The 24,874-nt window shown below is 57.5% G+C and overlaps 2 protein-coding genes and 1 long non-coding RNA gene across 7 annotated transcripts in view; 1 reads left to right on the top strand and 2 right to left on the bottom strand.

The window, feature by feature from the left end:
* The window catches only part of LOC146336852 (uncharacterized), a 52,514-nt gene that overhangs the window by 25,533 nt on the left and 2,107 nt on the right, over positions 1-24,874 (top strand). For both annotated transcript variants that reach the window (XR_014785641.1, XR_014785642.1), the window contains exon 3: positions 24,262-24,546. This is a non-coding gene — a long non-coding RNA (uncharacterized LOC146336852). The remainder of the gene's footprint in view (positions 1-24,261; positions 24,547-24,874) is intronic.
* On the bottom strand, positions 352-15,849 carry LOC146336853 (interleukin-21 receptor-like). The gene is made up of 9 exons (XM_084819158.1): positions 15,761-15,849; positions 12,317-12,404; positions 8,839-8,956; positions 7,539-7,735; positions 7,191-7,339; positions 5,248-5,425; positions 3,906-4,014; positions 2,593-2,668; positions 352-857 (listed from the first exon to the last, which is right to left on the bottom strand). Exons 1-9 carry the CDS (start codon positions 15,761-15,763, stop codon positions 432-434), a joined length of 1,344 nt encoding a protein of 447 aa, XP_084675284.1. The 5' UTR covers positions 15,764-15,849; the 3' UTR covers positions 352-431.
* IL21R (interleukin 21 receptor) overlaps positions 17,092-24,874 on the bottom strand; it is a 29,001-nt gene continuing 21,218 nt past the window's right edge. For 2 of the 4 annotated variants that reach the window (XM_084819155.1, XM_084819156.1), the window contains exons 6-10: positions 21,738-21,915; positions 20,779-20,872; positions 20,287-20,371; positions 18,115-18,442; positions 17,092-17,949 (exon numbers count right to left, since the gene is read on the bottom strand). In XM_084819155.1, coding sequence (XP_084675281.1) covers positions 17,585-17,949; positions 18,115-18,442; positions 20,287-20,371; positions 20,779-20,872; positions 21,738-21,915 — 1,050 coding nt within the window. In that variant the 3' untranslated portion in view covers positions 17,092-17,584. Of the gene's footprint in view, positions 18,443-20,286; positions 20,372-20,778; positions 20,873-21,737; positions 21,916-24,874 lie in introns of all 4 variants that reach the window. The other 2 variants (XM_084819153.1, XM_084819154.1) reach the window with 1 other exon arrangement.

Raw genomic sequence — 24,874 nt, 5'->3', positions numbered from 1 at the left:
TCGCCGCCGGCTAGGGCAGCTCCGCCGGGGCCGGGCAGGGAGGGGCGAGCGGCTGCCCCGGCCCAGGGGCCGCCTGGCGGCCGGGCCGGGCCGGGCCGGGCGCTGCTGGCGCCCAACGTCGCTCCGCCTTCCGCCCGGCGGGGCGCCCCGGCGAAGAGCCGTCGCCGGCCAGCCGCCGCGGGCTCCCGGGGCGAGCAGCGGGAGCGGGGCCCGCCGGCAGCGCGCCGACTCTCCCGCTGGTCCCGGCGCCGCGGGCTGCTCGCGCGGCCAGGCCCCGCCTTCCGCCAGCGCCGGGCTCCCCGCCGAAGCGGCCTCCGCCCCTCGCCGCCGGGCCCGGGGCGGTCGGCGCGGTCGCACTGGCCCCCGGAGCGCAGCCGCGCCGCGCCGCGCCTGCTGTCGGGGAGCGGCGGGGGCCGCTTCCGGGCGAGGCTTCAGCGGCGGCTCGGCCCGGCCGCCCTCCCGCGCGCCGGGAAGGTGGCGCCTCGCCGGCCGCCGCTGCTGCCCGCGGCGCAGGGGCCGCTGCTGCGGGAGAGGCGGGCCTCCGGGCAGGCGGCGTCCTCGCCCGGCCCGGGGGGGGCGCCCCCCTCGCCCGCCGCCCCGGGCCGGGGGGCGCCGCTGCCGCACGGCGCCGCGGGCCTCTCCGGCGCCACGCGCTGGCTCGCCACGTACTGGCCCCACGGCGCCGCGGGCGGGGGGCAGCCGTGCTCGCGGGCCGCCGCCTCCGCCTCGGGGGCGCCCCTCGGGAAGGAGACCCGGGACAGCGCCGCCGCCGCCGCGCCCTCCTCCTCGCCGCCGCCAGCGGGGCCGTCGGTGCGTGTGCGCGGCCAGGCGCCCCTCTCCGCGTGGCCGACCCAGCCCTGCAAGAGACCAGAAGCCGGGCTCGGGTTCGGGCGCCCTCCCTCGGCGCCGCGCCGCGCGCCAGAGCAGCGGCGCCTCGTGCCTGCCGCCGCGGCGGGCGGGCGGGCAGGCGGCTCCTTCCGCGGGCGTGAGGCGCGGGGGAGGAGGCTGCGTGGCCCTGGCGCTGCGGGGTTCGCCTGGGCCGGGAAGGGCTAGGCAAGGCCCGGCGCAGCCCTCCGCCCCCGTGCCAGGGGCCGCAGCGAGCAGAGGCGGGCCCAGGCCTGCTGCGCGAGGCCGCTCCGCGCCGGCGGCCCGGCCGGGCAGGCGCACAACACACCCAGCAGCGACAGGTGGTTCTTGGCCAGGCTCCTTAGATGCTTTTCTAAAAAGAAGCCTCAAGGAAGCTCCCCGCAAAATTAAAGCAGTGTTTAAAATAGCTAAACCGGTTATCCACCCCATACGTGGCTCTTTATCCTTCTACTGTTGATTTGTATTGATAATTTTGTATTCCGTTATCCAGTTTTTTAACTGTAAGCTGCCTTGAGTATACCTCAGTGTAGAAAACGGTAGGAAAGGATAGAAATTGTTCAAATACATAAGTAAATGTATTTAAGTAAAATGTGAGTAAAAAATGTAAGTAAAAGTAGGAACAGGAGAGAAGGCAGTCTGCATTTGCATGTGCTAATTAATTAATGCTGATGGTTTATTTTTTATGTTTTCCAGTCAAGGATGTGAGGAAGGACACAGGCTAGCAAAATAATTTCTCATGTAGGAGGAGGAGGAAGCAGGCAAGCAGAACCCAGAGGTGGGGGAGAGTGCATATGGGAATGGCGAATGCTCATCACCTCTGCACTTTGGAAGGCCAGCGAACTAGGGATGGGGGAGAATTTCTCCCCGAAACTTTGGGGGGCCGAGTGCCAACGCATTCGGCCCCCCGAAGTAGTTTCGGGGAGAAATTCTCCGCACACACCCCCCCGGGACGGGACTTACCTTTCCCAAATGTCCCTCCCGGCGGCGGTTCGTCAGGTCTTCAAAAGGGGCAGAGGCGGCAGCCGGTCTTTTGACCGGCTGCCACCACTGCCGCCATTCCAATAAAAGTAAAACAAACGCCCCCTTGATAGGCTCCACGTGACGATTAACGTAGCCTATCACGGCTAGATTTGCAAAGTCAGCCGTGATAGGCTACGTTAATCATCACGTAGCCTATCACAGGTGACTTTTAAAAAAAAAAACGCGTACGGCTAATGGCGGCCCCCATAGGGAGCCGCCATTCGCGTTCCTTATTTGGTCACTGTAGTCTACGTAAATCTTTACGTAGACTACAGGGACCAAATAAGGAACACGAATGGCGGCTCCCTGTGGGGGCCGCCATTTGCATACACGCTTTTTTTTTTTTTTAAGTCACCCGTGATAGGCTACATGATGATTAACGTAGCCTATCATGGCTGACTTTGCAGATCTAGCCGTGATAGGCTACGTTAATCGTCACGTAGCCTATCACGGGGGCGTTGTTTTTTTTTAAACTTTTTATTTCGCGGCCGGGCGAGGCGAGGCGCCTCCTCCCCGGCCTGAATTTTGGGGGGAGCAGCGAAGCGCCTCCCCCCCACTGCGAAGCAAGCTGCGAGACCAGGTAAGTGGCTTTCGTGCACTCCTACAGCGAACCCAGTACAAACAGATCTCTCTGGATCCCTCTGCTTACTGCCTGCCCATCATTTGTCATCCCCCCACCCCAAATCCCTGGATCATAGCAGTTACCTTGAAATCCCCATTGTGAGAGGTATAAAGGGGCTGGAAGAATGCTGCTGGGGAGGGGATCTTTGCGCCCTTGAGCCTGTGGATAGAGAGAACAGCATCCCCCTTTACTGGTCAGCAAAACAGCCTCAGATTGGAAAGGCAGCTCATGGAAAAACCGTCATCCCGTCTTGCTGGTTAGAAGTGTCTGACTGGGGCTGGGGAGATGGGTTTAAATCCCCTGTCAACCATGAAGCTCACTGGGTGGTCTTGGGCCAGTCACAGTCTCCTAGCCTAGCCTAACTCACAGGGTTATTGTTGTGAGAATAAAATGGAGAGAGGGGAAAAATGACCTGGTTTGCATGTCACAACAAGCCCACCAACATTTCTCAAATGCATTTTTAAAAATGTTAGCAAGGGAGTGCACCAATGATGGGCTGTTTTAGGGTTGCAGATAGTTTGTTAACCATGCCAACAACCCACCCTGGCCAGCTTCACGCGACGTGACAGGCTGCAGCGTGCCTTCACCACAGCTTGCATTTTTAAAATGTCAACCGATGTACAACAACCCCCATAAGTAAATTAACCCACAGGGCTGCTTGTGGTGTGCAAACGGGCCCAGTGTGTGCCCCCTTGAGCTCCTTGGAGGAGGTAATAAAGGAACACACACCTGAGCCCTGCCCTCCACATCTCACACCACACCCACTTGATGCCGGCCAGCCCCAGGGTTCAACAGAGACCTCGGGTGGGGCACACTTAGGAAACATCCTGCCCACTCGGGCCAGCTGTGAGGAAGAGCTCACATGGCCTTCTGGAGTGGTGTTCATGTGGACACAGGTGCGGCCTCCATGTGCTGCAGGCTGAACACCCGCTGTGTCCACCCTAAGAGCAGATTCCTTGGGGCCTATGGCTGAGCTCAGAGCAGTGCAGGAGAATGAGGAGGCTGCCTGCCTGCGTCTGGGGGCAGGGCCGGCCTCCCTCCCCTGTGGTGGTGCCCACAGCAGCAGCTCCTTCCCTTGCCCCCAATTTCTGCACCCTGGGAGCAAGGCATGCTGGGCATGTGCCTTGGGGCAGCATGGCCCGGCCCCTTCCAGCTCTGCACTTCTATGATCCTGGCTGTGGAAAACAAAGTAAAGCACAGAACAGACATGAGATGTGCAAACACAAATCATTACACTCATGCCCTGTGGCCACCAGGCTCCTCTGAGATGCTCCTTTCAGGACAAGGGTGCCCCATCAAGGCAAGTGCAGCACCCCTGCCACCCTCATCCCTTCAGGGCCACCTAGGCAGCCGAGAGTGATGTAGATCACCCAGCTTGGGGGGGGGGGGGACTTACCTCCAGAAGAACCTGAGGGCCAGGAGCAGGACCAGCAGAGGACCCAGGGAGAGAGGGAGAGAGATGAACACAGCCCTTGGTAGGGGAGAACCAATCTGCTGCTGGTCACCTGTGGATGGAATTATCAGCCCATCAGTGCAGTAGAGGGTTGCCCTAGATTGGTGAGGGAAGCAGCAGCTGGCCCTGGAAATGACCAGCCGCGCTATGCTTCTGTAGGCTCTGCTTTGGAAGCTGCACTGTTGCCTCTAGTGGGCTGAGGGCAACACAGTGGCTTCGTCGGGTGTTGTGCCAATAAAGGCCAGGTAGGAATGGATGCCACAGAGTGTGGGCCCAGGGGCCAGTCTTTCTAGCTCCCTTCCCTATGCAGCGAGCTTTTAAAATACCCTGTCAACCGTGGGTGGGAGAACCTCAGAAACATCCTAATGGCCAGAGCAGTCAGACCATGGGGCCAACCGCCTGGGGAGGTGGAGGGCTCTCTGTCGCTGGAGACCTTTGAGCAGAAACGGGGCAGCAGCCTGCTCTACGCTGGACTCCTGCACAGGGCGGGAGGGCGCGCTCGATGACCCCTTCCAGCCCGAGGATGCTGTGATCCCGGCTGTGCACAGCCTGGTATAGACTTTGGAGACAAGTGTGAAACTCTGTGGTGCCGAGTGGCGAAGACTGAGGGAACCGAGTCCAAGCCTATTCTTGGGGTCAGTGGAGTGGCAGCCCGGCTGTTCTATGGCCTTTTGAGAACACCCCGCCTGGTACCTCCTTTATGGTCATTTTGTTGCCTATTTTTTTATGCTCCAAATTGTTGTTATATTTATTTACTTATTTAAAAGTATTTTAGGCCAACTTGTAGGGTGTGCTTCTAAATTATATCTTACCATTTTACGCTGTAAGCCACCCAGAGAACAATGTTATTGGGCACTTTTATATAAATATAGTAAGCAAAAAAATAATAAAGACTAAAGTATTTATCCCCTTTGGGGGTGGGGCTCAGACTTTTCCATGATGGCTTCTTCTCTCCCCCAGGATGGAGGTGCTCTTAATGCCCTTCTGAGAAGGAACAAAGAGCTTTCTTTTCCCTGGGCATGTGACACTGTTTTAAATGCGAGGCATTCAGTCTGTGTGGAGAGTATTTTATAGATGGCTTTATCGCTGTTTTTGTTTTGCAACCTGCCTTGGGTATAACTGAAGCTAAATATGCGGAATGAGCGAGCGTGGGGGATGTGGCACAAAATGAGGGCGGCTGTGGGCGTTTCTGCAGGCCTGTGTGCAGGAGGCATCGGGAGGAGCAAGCGCCACACGCAGCCTGCTCAAGCAGTGCCACCTGGCACGTGGTGGCCCGGCGGCAAACCTGGGGGGGGGCGCCACGCCGTGGTGGTGCTCCACTGGCTCCACTGGCTGCCGTAGTGGGGGTCCGCATCGGGGGTTTTGCAGCGAATCCTTGCCATGTAATCAGTGCCAGGCTTGAGCTCGGAGCCATCTATCTCTGCCCACGTTTCTTTGCTGACCAAGATCCTGGACTGAGCTTGCTGTGAAAGGGTTGTAGTGTAGGGAAGGAGCCCATTAGGCAGAATGTATTTAGGCAGAGCCCAAGATCATAAAATAAGCCAGAAGCGGATATGCAGCACACAGCATTAACCATTCGGACAATCCACACTAATACAGTGACTAGAGGAACAGAGAGAAACTCTGCTGCAAAAGCAAGTAAAGCCATCAGAATAGTTACTGACCCGGTTTGCCAAGTACAGCAGAAGTGAGTGAGTCCACTGCCTACCAAGTACTCGCTGCTTCTGCTTTACACCTGGCTGTGTAAACAGCCCAAACCGTGTGTGATTATTGGGTTAAAGCTCTGAGTTGTTCAGCTTTAATCTTTGTGAGCCACCCAGAGAGCTTCTGCTATGGGGCAATATAGAAATAGAATGAATGAATGAACCTTAAGCAATCCAAGGTGCCAAGTTTGCATATCACAACAACCCGGGAATGTGGCATTCCTGGGTTGTTTACAAAGCCAGATGTAAAGTGGGAGTGATAAGTGCACGGGAGGTGGTGTGCCCGCTCGCTCCGGCACAGCCGTGACTGACTGTGGGTGCGAACCAGGTCGTTGTGCTTTATCGCTGTTGCAAGCAGTATATAACTGGAACTGTGAGGCATGTACCCCCCACCCCCAAATGGCAGACACGTTGATGCCTGGGCCAGCTCTGCCTTTGGGGAGACTGTAAATGTGCCTTCACTGACCCAACACCACCTTGTTGGCTTGGCCCTGTGGCTTAGTAGCCACGGAGCATCTGAAAGGTCAGCCTTAGACAGCTACTGGGCATGTTCCCATGGCATGCTGACCCACGATGGGCGAGAAGCTACGCGCTGTGGGTTGTTTTGCCTGTATCTAGTCCCCTGCCCCAATTTTTCAGGGTGCCTGATGTGCAGTTCCCCTTCTCCCTCAAGATCACTGAAGCAGCTTTTAGCTTGATGGCTGTCAAACTGGAAGTGGCAAGAGATATGCATGGTTGAGCAAGGTGGGCATATCATTTCCTATGAAGCGGTGGGGAGGCTGGCACAGGTGGGGCTGGGCTAGGTGGAGGACCCCACCAAGGGTGCTGCCCACCCTTAAAAGCATGGGCATCCCGCAGGGAAGTGGGTAATTCTAGATGTCCCCCCACCGTGGGGAATGGGAACTGCTGTCGGACCAGAAGTGGCTTCAGCGCAGGCTGCCGTGTCATCCAAACCCAGCATGCGGTGTGGCTGCAGTGACTCTGCAACCACCCAGCAGCCCCTACTGCACGTTGTGGTTTGCAGAGTGGGTGAAAAGTCGCGATGGCCACACTGCTCTGGGTTCAGACATCATGGCAACCCGCGCTGCTTCAGGGGCGATGACGCCAGTCGTGTGAACTCAGCTGCTGGCTCATACCCCCAAGGGCACCATTAATTTTTTTACCCAAATTTATATGCTGCCTTCCACGGAGTTATCAAAACAGTGAACATGAAATATCGCGGCCATTTCTAGATAAATACATAAATGTAAATCAGCAATAAAACGACACACGCTGCTGCGCGCTGCAGACCGCGGCTGGTGTGGCCACGCGTCAGGGAACGCCCGCGTGCGGAGACGGGGCTTGGGAAGACCGCGGGGGCCCCGCGCTCTAGGGGGTGGCTGCTCCGAGTCCAGGGGAAACGGACAAGCCGGAGCTCCCCGAAGCCCGGTGCCTTGTGGGGGGGGGTGGCGCGCCCGTCTCGAGCCGGACCCCCGAGGCAGCCGGTCGCGGCCTGCGCCCGCCCCGCCCCGCCCCGCCCCGCTACCTGCCAGGGCGCGCGCGCGGCCTTGAACGCCAGCTCCCACTGCCAGTCCCGCAGGACGACGTCTTCAAGCGCCTCCGGCGCCCTCCACCAGATCCGACACTTGCCGGCGCTCATGCTGCTCTGCAGGCCCCCGGGGGGGTCGCATTCAACTGGGGAGGGAGGAGGCGTAGCTGGGAAGCGGCGCGGCTGCGACCCGCACCCCCGGCGGCGCCGCGGCGCTTCTGGGGCCTCCGCCCGCGCCGCCGCTGCTCGTCGAGGAGAAGGGCGCGCGCAAGCGCCCCCCCGGCGCCAGGAGGGGCCGGCACGCTTCGGACGGCGCCCCGCCGCAGCCCGCGGCGCAGGACTCACTATGCAGCCGGGGCCTGTACGCCGCGAAGACCGGGTAGGCGAGGCCCGTCCCCGCGGAGGTCGCGTGCAGGGAGACGGCGTACTCGTCGTTCTCCGCGAACTCGCCCTCTTCGCTGTGCGCAGAGCAGCTGAAGTGATCCCGGGACTCGGGAGAGGCGGACAGAGTGCAGATGAGGTCGCTGAAGTCGCGGAGGCGGCTGCAAAGACGGAAGGGGGGTCTTTCCCCAGAGCCGCGGCCGGGGCCCGCTTGTGCCAGGGCTCCAGCCCGGGCCACGGCGGGGCTTCTGGGGAGCAGCGTGGCTCTGAGCAGGGAGTAGCCGCGATCGCGCGCGCACGTGGACCAGTCGGGGCGGGGCGTGATCGTGCGCGTTTTCCGGGCAGTCTGAAGCCACTCGGAGAGCGCAAGTCTCGCCTGGAAGCGATACGCCGCTGCTTTGAGCCCAGCCGCGCGCGGAGCCCGGCAGCCTTGGGCGCCCCGCTGCCCGGGCAGCGCGCGCTCTCGCTCGCCCCCCCACGCCCCGAGGCGCCGGGCGCGCTTCGAGCCTCGCCTACGCTGGCCCGGAAAGCGGCAGGCCGACACGCGGGGCCGCGGCCGGCCCAGGGCCCCTCCTTCCCGGCTGGGCTTGTGCCGCAACCACACCCCCGCACGCAGCCGTCAAAGCAGATGTACGTTGGGACCGTGGATGACCCCCGGGTTGCTTTGTCGCGGGATGAAGATCAACGCAGCTGTGCGCGCCCTGGCACGCGCGCGTGACGAGCGCCCCTGCGAAGCCGGCCCGAACGCGCGACTCGCATGAGCGCGGCGGGCGCTCTGCTGCGGGCCCCCCGCCCGCCCCCCCCCCGTGGGCCCGCCTGCTCTGGCCGGCTGAGTTTCCCCGCGCCGGGACGCGATCGTGGGGGGCTGGATTCTCTGAAGGGGGGGATGCTTTGGGGACGTGCCGGGTGCCTGGGGTACCGGTGGCGGAGGACCCATCGCCCCTGGGGGAGGGAGGGGGGCCCATGTGGACTGAAACCCGGATGTCAGTTTCTGCTGGACTCGGTGTGCACCTGGCAAGCAGCCTTGGACTCCCTGGCTATGATCGCCTTGGGGCAACTTAACCTAAGATGCAACATGCCACTGCACGGTGGTCTGATCACTGAGCCTTGTGCTGCCCACCTGGCCCAGAGACTCGGGACTGGCATCGGCTAGCACGTGCGGCCGCTTGCTCGCCCGCCTTAGCGCCACCGGGCCACGAGTACGCGGAGACGCTCCCGCCAGGCCGGCTGCCCCCCCCCCCCCGCGCGCACCCCGGGGCCTTACTCGGAGAAGTTGAGGTGGAACGGCGCCTCGCCCAGGCTCTCGTTGCGGCGCCACGTGCACGCCACTCGGCGGCCCCGAGACCCGTAATTGTTCAGGCACTGCACATCATCGGCGGTCCCTGCCGGGAGAGGGGGGGGGCCTCGGGTTAGGGGCCTTCTGGCAGAAGCCAGGTGCCACATGCGCCCCCCTCCCGCTCGAGGCTGGGCTGGGCTGGGCGTGGTGCACCCGTTAGTTTGGTCTTCCTGTTGTTGTGGGAACCTCTTGGGGATTTCATTATATTTAGTGGTATACAAATATCACAAATAGAGAGGCAGACAAGCAGCCGCTTGCAGGATGGGGGGAGAGGGCAACTGCTCTGATCTGGGTGGGGAATGGCCAGCGGGGCTGCGCAGTCGGCTCTCTGCGTTGCTCAGAGGCTTCTGGACAGAGGTGATGGGAGATTCCAGTGGGCTGAAGTTGCTGTGAATTTGGACCTGCCGCTGCACTGAAGCCTCCAGGGCAGACTCCCTTCTGCAGAGAGGACAGAGACGATGAAGGAGTCCAGATATGGGTATGTGTCTCCCCTGTCCAAAGTGGGGTTAACAGGATGCTGTGGGAGTATTTTAACTGGTAAAATGGCATGTAAGGAAAAAGACCAACATCTCCTCCAGCACTGACGCTCTGGTCAAAATTGGAGCTTCCCCCACCCACTGCTTTGCTCATTTGCTTGCTTATTCCATTTATATCGTGCCTTCCTTTCCCTCTTGCAAGGAACCCATGGCAGCTTACATGATCCTCCTCCTCTCCATTTTATCCTCACAACAACCCTGTGAGGTACGTTAGGCTGAGAGTCAGTGAGTGGCCCAGAGTCACCCAGTGAGCGTCATGGCCGAGTGGGGACTAGAACCCAGATCTCCCGGCTCCCAGTCCAACACTCTCGCCACTACGCCACACTGGCTTTAAAGTGATAAACAACAACACCCCCCGCCACACACACTGAAAAAAAATTGACAGGAGATACTAACCTTATGAATATACAGTGGAGGTGAGGAATAGATTTCAGGGATTAGACCTGATAGACAGAGTGCCTGAGGAACTATGGACGGAGGTCCGTAACATTGTTCAGAAGGCAGCAACGAAATCCGTCCCAAAGAAAAAGAAATGCAAGAAAGCCAAGTGGCTGTCTGATGAGGCTTTACAAGTAGCTCACGAAAGAAGGGAAGCGAAAAGCAAGGGAGAAAGGGGAAGATATACCCAACTGAATGCAGAGTTCCAGAGAATAGCAAGGAGAGACAAGAAGGCCTTCTTAAATGAACAATGCAAAGAAATCGAGGAAAACAACAGAATGGGAAAGACTAGAGATCTCTTCAAGAAAATCGGAGATCTCAAGGGAACGTTTTGTGCAAAGACGGGCATGATAAAGGACAAAGAAGGCAGGGGCCTAACAGAAGCAGATGAGATTAAGAAGAGGTGGAAAGAATACACAGAAGAACTATACAAGGAAAGATCTGAATGTCCCTGATAGCCATGACAGTGCGGTCACTGAACTTGAGCCGGACATCCTAGACAGTGAAGTCAAGTGGGCCTTAGGAAGCATTAGTAACAACAAAGCTAGCGGAGATGACAGTATTCCAGCCGAGCTATTTAAAATCCTAAAAGATGATGCTGTTAAAGTGCTGCATTCAATATGCCAACAAATCTGGAACACTCAACAGTGGCCACAAGACTGGAAAAGGTCAGTTTACATTCCAATTCCAAAGAAGGGCAACGCCAAAGAGTGTTCAAACTACCGCACAATTGCGCTCATTTCACATGCCAGCAAGGTGATGCTCAAAATCCTACAAGCTAGGCTTCAGCAGTATGTGAACCGAGAACTACCAGAAGTACAAGCGGGGTTTAGAAGAGGCAGAGGAACTAGAGATCAAATCGCCAATATTCGCTGGATCATGGAGAAAGCAAGAGAATTCCAGAAAAACGTCTATTTCTGCTTCATTGACTACGCTAAAGCCTTTGATTGTGTGGATCACAACAAACTGTGGCAAATTCTGAAGGTGATGGGAGTACCAGACCACCTTACCTGTCTCCTGAGAAACCTGTACGAGGGTCAAGAAGCAACAGTAAGAACCAGACATGGAATAACCGATTGGTTCAAAATTGGGAAAGGAGTACGACAAGGCTGCATATTGTCACCCTGCTTATTTAACTTATATGCAGAGTACATCATGAGAAATGCCGGGTTGGATGAATCAGAGGTCGGAATTAAGATTGCTGGGAGAATTATCAACAACCTCCAATATGCAGACGATACCACCCTAATGGCAGAAAGCAAAGAGGATCTCAAGAGCCTCTTGTTGAGGGTGAAAGTGGAGAGTGCAAAAGCTGGTTTGAAACTCAACATTAAAAAAACTAAAATCATGGCATCTGGCCCTATCACTTCCTGGCATATAGAAGGGGAAGAAATGGAAGCAGTGACAGATTTTACTTTTTGGGGCTCCAAGATCACCGCAGACGGTGACTGTAGCCATGAAATTAAAAGACACTTGCTCCTTGGGAGGAAACCTATGGCAAACCTAGACAGCATAGTAAGAAGCAGAGACATCACCTTGCCGACAAAGGTCCGTCTAATCAAAGCTATGTTTTTCCCAGTAGTAACGTATGGCTGTGAGAGCTGGACTATAAGGAAGGCTGAGCACCGAAGAATTGATGCTTTCGAACTGTGGTGCTGGAGAAGACTCTTACGAGTCCCCTGGACTGCAAGGAGGTCCAATCAGTCCATCCTAAAGGAAATCAACCCTGAGTGCTCATTGGAAGGACAGATACTGAAGCTGAAGCTGCAATATTTTGGCCACCTAATGCGAAGAGAAAACTCCCTGGAAAAGACTCTGATGCTGGGAAAGACTGAAGGCAAAAGGAGAAGGGGACGGCAGAGGATGAGATGGCTAGATAGCACCACGGATGCAATGAATATGAACTTGAGCATGCTCCGGGAGAGAGCGCAGGACAGGAAGGCCTGGCGTGCTATGGTCCATGGGGTCACGAAGAGTCGGACACGACTGAACAACAACAACAGTTATATCCTGCCTTTCTTCCGCCATGAAATCCAAAACAGCCTACATTCGGGGCGGGGGGGAGGTCCAAGCTGGTCTCTCATCCAGGCACTTACCAAGCCCAGACTATCTTTGGTAAGGTGGGTACAGATTGCCCACACCATGTCTGTTTCGGCCACAACTCTGCATGCAATCAGTAAAAGGGAAAACTGTTGGATGCCTCACAAAAACAAGAGAGAAGTGATTCTCAAAGTGCCTGAAGTATTTATTCTGCCCAACACATTTCGAAAAAGTTACTCTTCTTCCCACAAATCTACAGCAGTGGCCCTTCTGCTCCTTCCTCAGCTGAAACCAACTAGTGTGAGGATCACTTCTTTCTTGTTCTTGCACATGACCCGGCATATGCGTGTGCCGTGCAAGAGGTTGTGCTGCTCTTGCTCTCCCCCGCATACCTGTTTGCTGTCTTTCGTCGGCCGCGAAGAGAGGGAAGAGAAGCATCCATAGCAAGCAGGCTGCCCCATGGCCCTTTCCCATTGTGGCCTGCAACACAAAGGGGGGGGGTGAGACAGGAGGGGTGTCATTGTAACTGCCCCGCTTGGCCACTCTCCTCTGGACTGAGCTGGGGTACCCAGTCAGTCAGAGGACACAGTGCTTAGGACTTCTGTGATACATGGCCAGGATCATTCTGTACATGTGACATGCCAGGCTCCTAGGATGACTCCAGCACTCGGGGAGACAAGCTGGTTCATCTGGCTTCTTCCCACCCATGGCTGCTGTGACAATTTCACAAGGTGACACCGTGTAGCTCTGCTGTGTGATACTTGATATCTGTGAAGATCTGAGGTGAAAGTGAGGGTACAAACCCCCCCCCCCCCACTTGTACAACAAAATTGTAAAACAGCTGCCACTCCCTTCTTGGTTGTTGGCATAGGCTTCTGGGAATAGCTGTATATGCCCAATAACACAACCCCAAAAGAAATGCCAATAATTCTTTGGGAGAGGGGCTGTTATCCCCTCTCATTTAGAGACAGCTCAAACGACTCAGGCTGCAATCTTCTGCACATTTACCTGATCACCACTGGACTTACTTCTGAGGAAGCATGCATAGAATTGTGCTATGAATAACATTAGCCAAGTGGTAGTGTGAGTGGGCAGAATGAAGAGACACACAGAAAAAAAAATTAACAACCCAACGTAATATTTATTTCAGGAAATCAGAGTTCATATGGCATTAAAAAGTAGAAAGGAAGAAAAAGTTCCGAAGGGTAACACTGCAAGCTTCCTACTACTTGATCCAGTTGTCTTAACAGGGGGTCCAACAAGATACTTGGTTCCAGAGAAACAGTCCTTTGTGCTAATCTGTCATAAAGATGAATGCTAGCACCTGCCTCTCAGACAAAGGACCAAAAAGAGGAGCATCAGCTCAAGATTTTCTGGGTGCCCAAGCCCAAATGAAAAGTTCCCTCCTAGGCACAGAAAGGGCTTTTTGAAAAACCTTCCAGCTAACAGAGAGTGAGAGAACCTGCCTTTGAGCATCAGTTTGCCACAGCTAGCAAATGCAGAATTTCCCTCCCTCTACGCCTGGGGTGGGCAACTTGTGGCCCTCCAGATGCTTTTGCCTGCTATGCCTCAGCATTGGCTCTGATGGCTAGTGCTGATCAGAGTTGTAGGCCCAAACCTCTGGAGGCCCACAAATTGCCCACCCCTGCTTTATGCTAACATATGACCTTGCCTTTGAACATGATCTGGGATCTACACTGGATTGACAGGAAGGAGATGGGTTCTGCTCTGGGGCCCTATTGTTTGTGAGGTACCACCATGCCTCACACTGCTGGTATTTTTTCATCACAGCGGTTGTTCAGGGGGCCCACATTGCTGAATACTGCACGGCACCCACTGTATTCACGGCGTGAGCCACAGCACAGTGCTGCAGTTGTGGGAGAAGCGGGAGGCAGTGCTGCCCTCCCAGGGTTTGGAGTGGTTGCTTTTCGCATCCAGCAACCGCACGCCCCTGCCGCAGCTATGAAGGAATGCAAGTTTGTAAAATAGCTCTGTTGTTATTCACAGCTATCCAGGTCTGTAGATGTGCAGTGAAAAACAGCCTTAAAAACCCAGGGATTCCCTGCCCACAAATTCCATCCACATCCACGTGAGGAAAGATGAAGGGCACAATGTAGAGGCGAGGGAGAGAAGGGGTGGAGGTCAAGCTGCCATTTCAGGTTGCTCCTCCCTCCCACAGTTATTCGCAGTTGTGCAGCTCTGTGAGTGCGCAGTGAAAAAATGTCTGAGCCCCCCCCCTTCATGGGTTTCCTGCCCAATGGCACTGCGCAGTCTGAGGGGGCTTTGGGAAAGATGATGCCCCTTGGGAGCCCCCACCCCCGGCCCCCCTTGGGCTCGCTTTTTCCCACTATCTAATAAGCAGGGCCAGGGGAAGAGACAGGCATTTCCCCTCTTCTTTGTTGTAAAAGAAAAAGGGACGCGATTGCTCCCTCCCCGCTCCTCACCAAACGGCAGGAAGGGGCTGAGGGTCCCTTCCCTCCTTCAGGCACTTTTTGCACCAGGGAAGCCGGCACGCCTGTTCATCCGCCCGCCTCGCTCACCGGAACCCTGGCAGGGGTGGCGGCTGCAGCAGCAGCAGCAGCCCTTCCTCCTGCCGCTTTTTAAGGAGGACGCTCTTTCCAGGCTGGGCCCGCTGCTGCAGAGTGAAGCTCAGCGGCGCTCTGGGATCAGGAGATGAAGGTAATAGGGCCTTGGCTCTGCAGCAGCCTGCCCACCCTGGGAAGCACAGTTTTTAAAAGACAGAAGTAGAGCGAGGACACTGGGCACATGTCCGGGGGCCCCAAGTGGCCCTGGCAGAGGTCCAGCCATGGCGGCACCACTGTTCCTGCCCCTAAATCCAGTCACAATCCATGCAGGGACAGGGAAGAGGAAGCAGGGGAGACGTGGGGGTGGGACGGAGGGGGGAATGTTGCAAAACAGGTTCTACAGTTTTAAAGCCACCCCCACCAGTAGGAGCTGTAATACTGCTAGATCAGGACACAAACAACTGGAAACAGCAATAACGGGAAAAAGTAGTTACAAAAGTAGTTTAGGAAAAAATGGAAGATTGAGGAATAAATAGGCACAGGACAATGGGTGGCGGTGTGCATCATGTGCTATGCACATGAGCCAGATGTCACAGTAAAATAGTAGTGCCATTTAGCCTGGAGGGAAGCCCCTTCAGTCCCTCCAAACTTAATTGGCACAATAGGGTAACAAAGGGGGGAAGGTTTCTGCACCAAGGTGGCAGACCCCCAGGGTACTTCCAGATAGACGGAGCTCCCAGTGCTACTAAACAAAAGGCCTTGCACAGACACTCTGTATTTTCCTCCTTAATGGATTTTTTTCTGGTTAGAAAAAAGGAAGATGAAGCTGTGAGAAAACATGGGGTTCTAACTGAAGGGATCATCTGGAGCTCCTTGTAAAATTCCATGAACGAGGCAGGGCAATTGCACAATAAAATCCTCATCTGGGACCTCTCCGTACAAATGAACAGGAGGTGTTACTTTCAGCTACCCTTATATCTGATTTACCCTGGGCATAAGAAGATTCTGTCTTGCAGCTATTTTGGTTTTTCACCCAACAGCTCCTGTTGACACATTTGTGCCCTGCAACCGATTTGCTACCTTGAAGCAATACATACATAAGCCAAACTCCCTCTGCCCCGCCCCCAGCCCTTGATGAAGACCCTTGTAATGATCTGACCCCTCATGGATCTTACCCAGAGCAGCCTGCAGTCAGGCTCTCTCTCTGGGTGGATCTTGTGGGGTGAAGGAAAGCAGCCTTGCTTCGCAATGCCCATGGAACAAGAGCAGAGCCTGCTGCAGGAAGCATGGGAGACAGAGTAGTTTTCTTACCATGTTGATCTTCCGTAGCTGCTCCAACGAAACTCCGCGCCCTCTCAGTCCTCTGACTCGTTAGAAAGTGCACTTTCATCACAAGGCAAAAGGAGGTCTCTTCTAATAATGCTGAGCTCACATATATTATCCTGCCTGATTTTAATGATAGTTTTGGTAGGCTACGGAAGCTGTCTCTTGCTGTCTATCTGATCTGAGGGGGCCCACACAGATGAGTTACAGAGTTAAGACTGTGGGCACGCAAGCAGGAGCCAACGGCCGGAAAGCCCGTTGAGCATTTTGATCGATGGCCTGCAAAGATCCCTTCTGCGTTGCTAGCGCTGTTCTAAAGTACCACCTTAGCACATCCAGAGCCTCTGCTGCAGACCCCTCGTCGGAATGACTTTACGTGGGGAGCGCATCCCATGCTCCACGGGGCTCTTTCAAAACTCCCCCCGGAGTAAGTGACAGCCACTGCTCCCTTGCCATGTGCGCAGGAAGCAAGGCTCAGGCTGGGGCGAAGGCACCCGGGGCCAGGACTGGGCTGGTTGCTGTCAAGCAGATCGTTCCGCAGGGGGAGCCTGTGGCTGAGCGCCCTGAAGCTCGGGCCTCACCTGGGGCACTTGTCCGTGGGCCACTTGCACACCTGGCCACTTTGCGCACCCCGTTGCACAGGGCCTGTCCTCATGCAGGGGAGAGCACTGCCTGCCAGGAGGAGAAGCGCAGCCTGCCTCGCCCAGGGCAGGCAAGGCACAGGGGTGGGCGAGGCTGGCGCCAGGGCGGGTGTTTGCCCGCGCTCCTGACTGCATCTCAGTAGTCGGGGAGGGCCCGTCTTCAGGGCACGTGGGAGTCCAGGCAGGGGAGCGCACGTGCTGTGGGCAGCCAGGCCCCCCAGAACAGGGCCCAGCGGAGAGCGCAGTTGCTCTCAGTCCTGCGCAGCAGCGGCAGCAGCGGCTGGCGTCGCTGCTCAAGTGGCACGCTCCAGCCGGGAGGGTGTCTTGAATGCTGCGACCAACTGGCAACTGGCAGCAGCAAGACACAGCGTGGCACTTCTGGAGGCGAGGCGAGGCCCAGGCAACGGCACAGGCCAGGCGAGCCATTCGGGCAGGAAGGAAACGGGACCAAGATGACGGGGTGTCCTGGGAAGAGCTGGAGATAAAAGCATGGATGGCCCCCAGCATGAATGTGTATGAGCCCCAGCCCCCACCGGTCTCCCCAGCCCAAGGTGGCGCAGCAGAAAAGAATGGCCTGGCCCAATGCCCACAGACTCAGCCCATGTCGCAGGGCACCCTCCCCTTTCCAGGGCCCCAGCAGTGCAGACCGGCCCAGGGGCCCCAGCACTGGTCAGTCGTCCAGGACTTGGGGAAAGGGTTTATTGTATCTTCTTTATTCAGCACCCAAAAACTGTAAAACAAGCAAAGCACCATGCAAAAGACGCAGAAGCACACATGCCCTGCCTGAGACTTGCAGTCTGGATGGGGGCATTGCCTCAGAGGAGGGGGAGCGGACGAAGAACTGGAGGTGTCGTGAGGGCATGCTGTCCTGCGCCGAGGCTGTCCCTCTGATGCCGGACTTGGAGAAAGTGACTCCCCACCCTGGTGACAAAGAGGTGGAATGAGCAGGCCGTGCGGCTCTCTCTGCCCGGGGTCAACGAGGCCCTCTTGCCTGGTGCCTTGCAGCCCTGAGGGCCGACACTCGAGCTCTGCTGGGGCTGACGCTCCCCCCTTCTCAGAGGGATTCATTCTCAGATCCCTTTATCACAATGTGACCTTCATTAAGCAGAAAGAAAAAGGGCCAAAGAGGAAAGTCGGCACTCGGGTTTGGAGCAGTGCCCTGCGCAGCTCTTTAATGTGGCGGAGTCCTGCTGTGGCAGGAGACCCACTGCTTGACGTAACTTGGCAGGAAGGCCTCCCTCTCCTCTGTGCCTTCGACAGCAGCAGGTTCAGAGCCACAGCCAGCCAGCCTCCTTCCAGCCTCGCAGCCCAGAGAGCTGCCACAGTCACAGTCTGCAAAGCCGCTGTCAATGGTGTCAAGATCCAGGCCATTTGCGGGGTCCCCGTCAGCATCGAAGTCGGGAGGGAGCAGGCTGCTATAGAAAAGTGCTTCCTCCTCTGGAGAGGAGAGGTTAACAGGGCTTCCCAGGCCCCAGGGCTCCGGAGGCAAACCAAAGACTTCTACATCGTGCCCAAACTTTCTGCCCAGGGAGCCGCCTGCGGGAAAGAAAGCAGGGAGGGTGCTGCTTGTCCAGGGCCCTGAGCCAGTGGGAAAGGAACTCCTCTGCGGCATCTTGTGCAAGAGAAGCAAACTCCCAGGGATCTGGCCCACACCGCCACTGCCATCAAAGCGCAGCCCGTGGACGGCAGCATCTCGCTCACCATTCCCCTCCTGCGGCTGTTCAGGAGCACAGCATGGACAGGCCTGGTCACAGTGCGGGCAGCAGGCTGCAAATTCACCAGCCACCCGGACCGTGTCAATGGAGAGATGGCCGTAGGCCTGCTCTGGTGTGCAGCCCGGGCCGTCAGCAGAGGCCCGGTGGTGCGGGCTGGAAGCTGCAGGTGGGGAGACCGGTGGGCTGCCTCTCCACTCCTTCTTGGCAGGGCTTGGCGGGCGGTGCTTCTGGCCAGCCCCAAACACTTCAGGCACGACTGCCCCCCACTCGAAGACATCCAGCGTTGCCCCAGAGTGGGAGGTGCCTGCCCACGCCTGCGCAGGGAGGAAGAGAGGTCAGTGCAACTGCTGCAGCTAGGCAGCAAGGAGGGGTCTCGCTGGGGGAAACAGGGTGCCACCGAGGAGGACGCAAGGACTTGTGGTTACTCGGGGGGATGGATTCCAGAAGAGAAGCTCTGTTAGTCTGGCCAAGCTAATGCAATGAAGAGCCCCATAAAGACACCTTAGACATTTTTTGCAGCCTGCATTTTTGCAAACTTAGAAGTTCACTTCCTCCACTGCATGTCCCTTCTGGCATTTGTCCATCTGAAGAGAAAACCCTTCCCCATGGTAGCTTGATGCGACTCTACATGTATTATTCTGGAGACGTTCTGGAGTTTGCTCCCCCAAATAGGGTCCGATATTACGGTGACATTTCGCCATTTGGGCGAGAGGCGCAGGCAGGGTGGGTTTCAAGGAAACCTCGCTATTTGCCTATTGTCACTGGGATGCCCTCCCCTCCCACACAGTCCACCTTCTCCCCCTCGCCAGAATGTGTTGCCTCAAATTTCCCCCCTTCAGAACTGCCCCCCCAAACAACCTCAGTGCTCCAGATACCTTTGGCAGAAATCTGTCTCCTGCTGGCCCTAGAGCCCCCCTCCCCCCCCCCCCGATTCTTGCTCTTTGGGCCTAACTCCACAAACACAACTTGGGGGAAAGTGTGCTTAAGACAGCCAGTTTTGTCTGGGAGGAAAGCAGACAAGCAACTGCTGCTGCTGCTGCTGGCAACGAGAAGTGATCCGGGGGGGGGGGGGGCAGGCCTGGCTGCTCTCTGCTCCTCTCCCCAGCTCACCCGCTCCTCTGCGCGGGCGGGCAGGATTGGTCCCATGGTGCTGCTGCCCAGAGAAAAACCACAAGCAGCGGCCGCTGCTCCCTCTCTTGCCCTCCATCTTCAGGCAGTGCAGCAATGCTGGCTGGGAATCATGGGGGCTGTAGTCCAACAAATCTGGAGCGAATCAGGTGGCCCAGAGGAGCAGCCGCCATGTGCTCACCTGCACTCTGGGGGGGGGGTGCTGTTGTGAGGATGGGGCCCGAGCCCAACCCCCTCCACCACACCACCCAGCGAGAAAGGGGGTGTGATCAGGCGGGGGAGGAGCTGACCGTGCAGCAGGGCCTGCCTCCACCCTGCACCCTCCCTCTGGATGACTCTGCTGGGCCCAATCCCTCCTACAGTGGTCGCTCAGTCCTTGCTGGCTGAGCCGGCTCCTGCCCTCAGGCAGAGGCTGGGAAGGAGTGGCGGGTGAGACCCCCCAGGCAGGAAGCCTCCTTGCCGGGCCTCCTCTGCCAAGAGAAGGGAGTGGGGCATGTGCACACAGGAGAAAGCACGAGCTGTGCCCCCCTCTGCTGACCGTACCCCACAGAGAATCCCCCCCATGGCAATTAGAGCCCCGTGGGATTAATCCTGCCTGCTCAGTGCCCAGTGAGTGAGAGGAGCTAGGAGCAGCCAGCTGCTGCCCTCTCTCGTCGGCACTCTTCCCTGCTCCCCCGCGGACACGGCAGAGCGCCAAGGAGTTGGGGCCAGGGCAGCGGGGGTGGGCTGGGGCCTTCCCTCTGCTCCGGGGCAGAAGCGGGGGGGGGGCGTTTGCCACTGGTCCTCGCTAGCAGCAGCTGTGGCTGGGCTGCTCTGCCGTCACAGCAAGGGGGCGGTGTGAAGCCCCCATTTACCCAAAGGGGCCTCGGCCACAAGTGTCCGTAGGCCCTCAGCGGTGTCCCACCTGCAGCCGAGCTCCATGCAGCGCCGTGGGCGGCGTCTTCCTCTCACTGCGTGCTCCGGTTGTGCTTATTGGGCAGCTTCCCTGCAAACCCTCAAATGCCTCCCCCCTGCCACTTCTGGCTCATACCTTGAAGTCCCCGTTGTGACCCAGATAGAGAGGCTGGAAGAAGGGAGCTGGGCTGGGGATGAACAGATCCAGCTTCTTCCACAACCTGCAAGAAGGAAAGAGGCCTTTTGCCCAGCTGCCCGCTAGCCCCAGAAGGGGACTGGACTCACGGCAGGGCCCCGGAGGGGCTGCTTCCGAGGCGACTCCCTGTTCCAAGGCCCCTCACCGCTTCCCTCCCAGGAGGCACCCTCCTCCAGCAACCCCTTTGCACAGGTGGGGGCTCCACAGACCCCCTGGGAGGGTGGCTCGCACCCCTGGGAGGAGGCCCAAGCAGGGCCCGAGGCCTCATGGGGGATGCCTCTGGCTGCCTGGCACTGTGGCAGGGCCGCTGGGCTCCTCCGAGCACAAGCCTTGTGGAGTCCTTCCTCGGCCTGCCCTGCCTCCAGCAGCCAGGGCCAGGCAAGAGCTCTACAGCCCACTGGCCATGATTCTGTCCCAGACAGACTCACTCACCTCTGGCGCCAGCCCAGGAAGGAGGCGACGGCTGCACACAGGCTGAGCAGCAGCAGGAGCGGCACCAGCCACACAGCTCCTCTGCTCTCGGCAGCTGAGGAAGCAAAGCAGACGGTCAGCCCCTGGGACAGGACACCCACCCTGGGCCAACTGCCACGGAGGGCTGGGCCATGGGCGTGGGTGGCGTTCTCTCGGACCAGGGGCAGCAGGGCTCTCCCCAGGGGGCGCACGGCAGGCAACCATCCCGCGGGCGGAGAAGCTGGCTGGGCCACTGGCCTGGCGTGCAGGAGGTCCCCGGGTCAATTCCGGCAGCATCTCCGGGTAGGGCTGGGCAAGTAGGGCTCTTGCCTGGAACGCTGGAGGGCCGCTGCTGCCAGCCCGTGCCAATGGCGCTGGGCCAGAGAGGCTCGGGCTGGCCCAGCCCAAGGCAGCTTCCTGGCTCCTGCAGTCCCGTGAGTCGCAGCAGCTGCCCCTGCCCAGAAGGGAGGGCGGCTCCGCTGGCGGTGGCCCCGCTGGCCCAAGCCGCCTGCTCAGGGGCCAGCAGGGCAGCGGGCATGCAGTGAGGCATGCTGAACCCATGGGCACTGCGGCCAGAAAGCATCAGGCATGGCGAGGTCCGGGAGCGCAGCCCTCCGGGGCGCTCCCCGCCATCTCAGAAAGGCCTGCATGTGCTCTGGCGCAGGGGTGCACCACTCTGGCCCTCTGCGGCTCCCCAGGAGCCCACGCTCCCTCCCCCGGCCCAGCCACTCATCGCTCGGCAATTTCCCGGCTTCTGTTCAGTTCCCCCCAATGGAGGAGGGCAAGAAGCCTCTTCCGAGGCTCAGTGACGGCCGGGAAGAGCTTTCTGCCCCGCCTGCCCCTGGAATGCGGCCTCTGCAAGGGCTCCTCCAAAATGGAACCCAGCCCTTGCACCAAGAGAGCTTCCCCCCCCATGGTCGGAAGGCTGGGGACTGACTGACCTCTGGGCAGAGTCATCAGCAGGGCCGGCTGGCTCCAGTCACTCCAGGCTCCCTGGTATGAAGAGTGCTCCCCTGGCCTGGCTCGCGCCTGGAACTCGTACTCTGTGTCCCCCTCACACTCCTGGGCCCACAGCCACAAGGTCCGCGTGTCCTGCAAAAGGTGCTTCTGGCTCCATCCCTGCAGGGAGGAAAAGGCCGGAAGGTGGAGAGGGATCCTGGGAGGACCCCCATGGCTGCATCCAGGGTTCAAGCCAGCCCTGAGAGCCCCCGAGGTTCCTGAGCTCCCTTCAGCATGGGGGGGGGGCAGGGCCGCCCAGGAGCGGATGGCCTGGCCTGGAAGCCAGGGCTGAAGAGCCAGGCCAGGCCCCGGCTGCCTCGCCCAGCAGCCTCCTGCTCTGGCCCTGCCCCTCCTCAGCCAGGCTCAGCCCCGCCCTGCCCACCACTGCCACCCGAGGGCATCCTGGAGCCCTCCCATCCCAGCCTAGGCGTGCCCAGCGCTCCTGTGGAGGCCCACCCAAGGGGCCAGGGAAGCACCCTGCCAGGGCTCTGAGCAGCAGCCCCTGCCTCAGGCGGGCGTCGGGGAGGCCACGCCCCGGGGACGCCTGCCGCTCAGGCTCCCATGCCAGTGCCCTGTCTGGGGCAGCCTCCCTGGGAATGAAGCCCCCCCAGGCATGCAGAGTCATGCCCTTCAGCAGGGCGGTCCTGCAGGGGAGAGCCCCTGGTTCACGTGCAGAGGACCCCTGGCTTGGTCCCCAGCAGCACCTCCAGGGCGGGCCAGGAAAGAGGCCAGCCTGGCACCCTGGAGAGCCACTGCTGCCAGCCAGTGCCGACTATCCTGGGCTGGACGGACCAGCGGTCTGACTCCGCACAAGGCCACTCCCTAGGCTCCCATGTCCCAATGGATCTCAAGCAAACACCATCCATGCCTACTGTTCCCCCTGCCTGGCTCTTGGGCCGAGTGCTGTCATTCGTAGCACCCCGCCCCCACGCACACGCTGACGGGCCCCAGTCACGCGCTGAGCTCAGGAAACCGGCCATCCGAAGAACAGCCCCGTTCCCTGCCTTTCCCGGGCAGTGCAAGCCCCCTACCGTCCACCTGCAAGCAAGCCCGGGGCCGAGCGCGGAGGCGGCAGCCGCCTCGCCTCCACAGCAAGGCCTGCGGAGCCCTCCCCCGCGAGCGTCAGTCCGGCAGTGAAAGGGCGAAACGGTGTTGCTGACCAAAGACGGAGGAGGCTGCTTCACACTGCAGATGAGGATCTGATCTGGAATGGTGGGATGGTCTGAATGAGGGTTTTGGCGAGACCTAAAAAAAGACCTCTGGCTCATTTTAAGAAGACCCCACATTCCATACTCCTGACTCATGGGCAAGAAGACCCTGAAATTGTGGTTCCATGCCAATTAATGTTGTGGCATTATGTCTTTGAATATGATTACTTGGAATGTTATGGGCCTGGGTACCCCATATAAACAAAAACAAGTGCTTCCCAACTTAAGGAGTTCGAAATTGATGTTACAAGAAACTCAGCTTTTGATGGGAGGCAGACTTGCAAAAATGTGGTGGGAGAAGCATAGGCTAGTGGTAATTCTAAGATTAATTCTAATTCTAAGATTAATTCTAATTCTAGTGGTAATTCTAAAGCACCAATATCTGTGTCAGAAGCAAGAACTGATCCAGAGGGACACTTCCTTATTTTGGCAGTTCAGTACACAAATATGGTAATCGCCATCGTTAATGTTTATGACCCTAATTTGGATTTGCCTGCTATGTTTCATGCGTGCCTTTGTCACCTGCCTGCTATTACTTACAATCATTTGATAATTGGTGAGGATTCTAATGAGATAAAAATGGATGTTTTGCATATATTAGACACCACAGAGGCTTACTGCGAAGAAGCTGGCTAGCTCTGCTAGATGCTGGCGATAATGAGGAGGATGCCTCAGTGAGGCACATGATGCGGACATGTCCTGTAATGGCTTTTTTCTGTTGGAAGGCATTGCTCGTATAAGTTTGTTCTTGAAAAATCTGTGACAGTAGGGTTTAGTCTATGCGCTTTTAAATTACTTCCCTCTGATGTGGGCATTAACAGATGGACAGCCAAAGTGGATACTGAGAGCCCTCACAGGCGCAAAGAGACTTATACTCCATGCGTGGAAGAAAGGCAAAATACCCACCACCTATAATGCAGCGGGCTGAAGGTCTTGCTGCTCTTGCTGCGTTTGAGCACATCTGCACCCGCCAACGTCATATGGATGCTTATTTAGATATATGGGTTGCTTATATGAACGCATATATTTGAAATGGAAATGTTAATCCTCCCCCGTCCTTGTGTGTTTTTTTTCCTTTTTCTTATATCAAGGGAGATGTTCATGATTACTGTATACTGATATGTTTCATAATATGAATCCCTCCCCCCACCACACACACACACATACTTTTTTGTTTCTTTTTTGTCTGGCTGTTGTTGTTACGATTATGTTGCAAATAAAACAATTTCTTAATAAAATTATAATGCCTCTGATTAAGGCTTTACAGGACTGGCTTTGAAAGAAGAAGGACAAACGGGAGCCGCCTTTTGCAAATGGCTTCTGCAGAGCAGCGGCAAGGCCACGGCGAGCTGTGCTGGCAGAGATGCCGATACGAAGTGGAAGAGCGGCAGAGCTGACGCTGATGCCAGCCAAGAGAAAAAACCGGCTGTGAAGCATTTCATGTTGTGCACCTGCAGAGATGACGGAATGTCTTTACGCAACGCTCGCTGGGAGGGGGAGCTGTGGCAACAAGCACGAGCCAGGATGGGGAGGAAGTGTTAAAGTGAGTATGACCAAAAGAGATGGAAGACAGCTGCGAGTTACTGCGGAGAAACACATCCATCAAGATAATGTGCCTAGACAGTAGACCTCTACGGCATAATCCTATGCATGTTTAGACAGAAAAAGGAACTACAACTCCCAGCATGCCCCAGCCAACATGACTGCCTGGGGCATGCTGGAAGTTCTGGCCTTTTTTCTGTCTAAACATGCATCGGCCTGCACCCTTAATAAGGTTTGAGGAAGTCTCAGATTAACCAGAGATGTAGCATTTCCTGAAATTTTGAAGCCATGGGGGGAGATTTTTCTTGGGTTTTTTGGGTGGGGGGAAT

The sequence above is a fragment of the Heloderma suspectum genome, chromosome 12, assembly GCF_057233095.1.
Source record: "Heloderma suspectum isolate Gila_16-S chromosome 12, 16-S_ref, whole genome shotgun sequence".
Taxonomy (NCBI): Eukaryota; Metazoa; Chordata; class Lepidosauria; order Squamata; family Helodermatidae; genus Heloderma; species Heloderma suspectum.
Note: the sequence above shows the minus strand (reverse complement) of the source record. Positions and strands in the feature narration are given on the sequence as shown.

Coding starts and splice junctions, on each gene's coding strand:
- LOC146336853 (XM_084819158.1), bottom strand. Junction 5,426..7,190: donor CCGCGCGCGCGCCCTGGCAG/GTAGCGGGGCGG, acceptor ACCCTTTCACAG/CAAGCTCAGTCCAGGATCTT. Junction 4,015..5,247: donor GGCGTGGCGCCCCCCCCCAG/GTTTGCCGCCGG, acceptor TTCCATCCACAG/GTGACCAGCAGCAGATTGGT.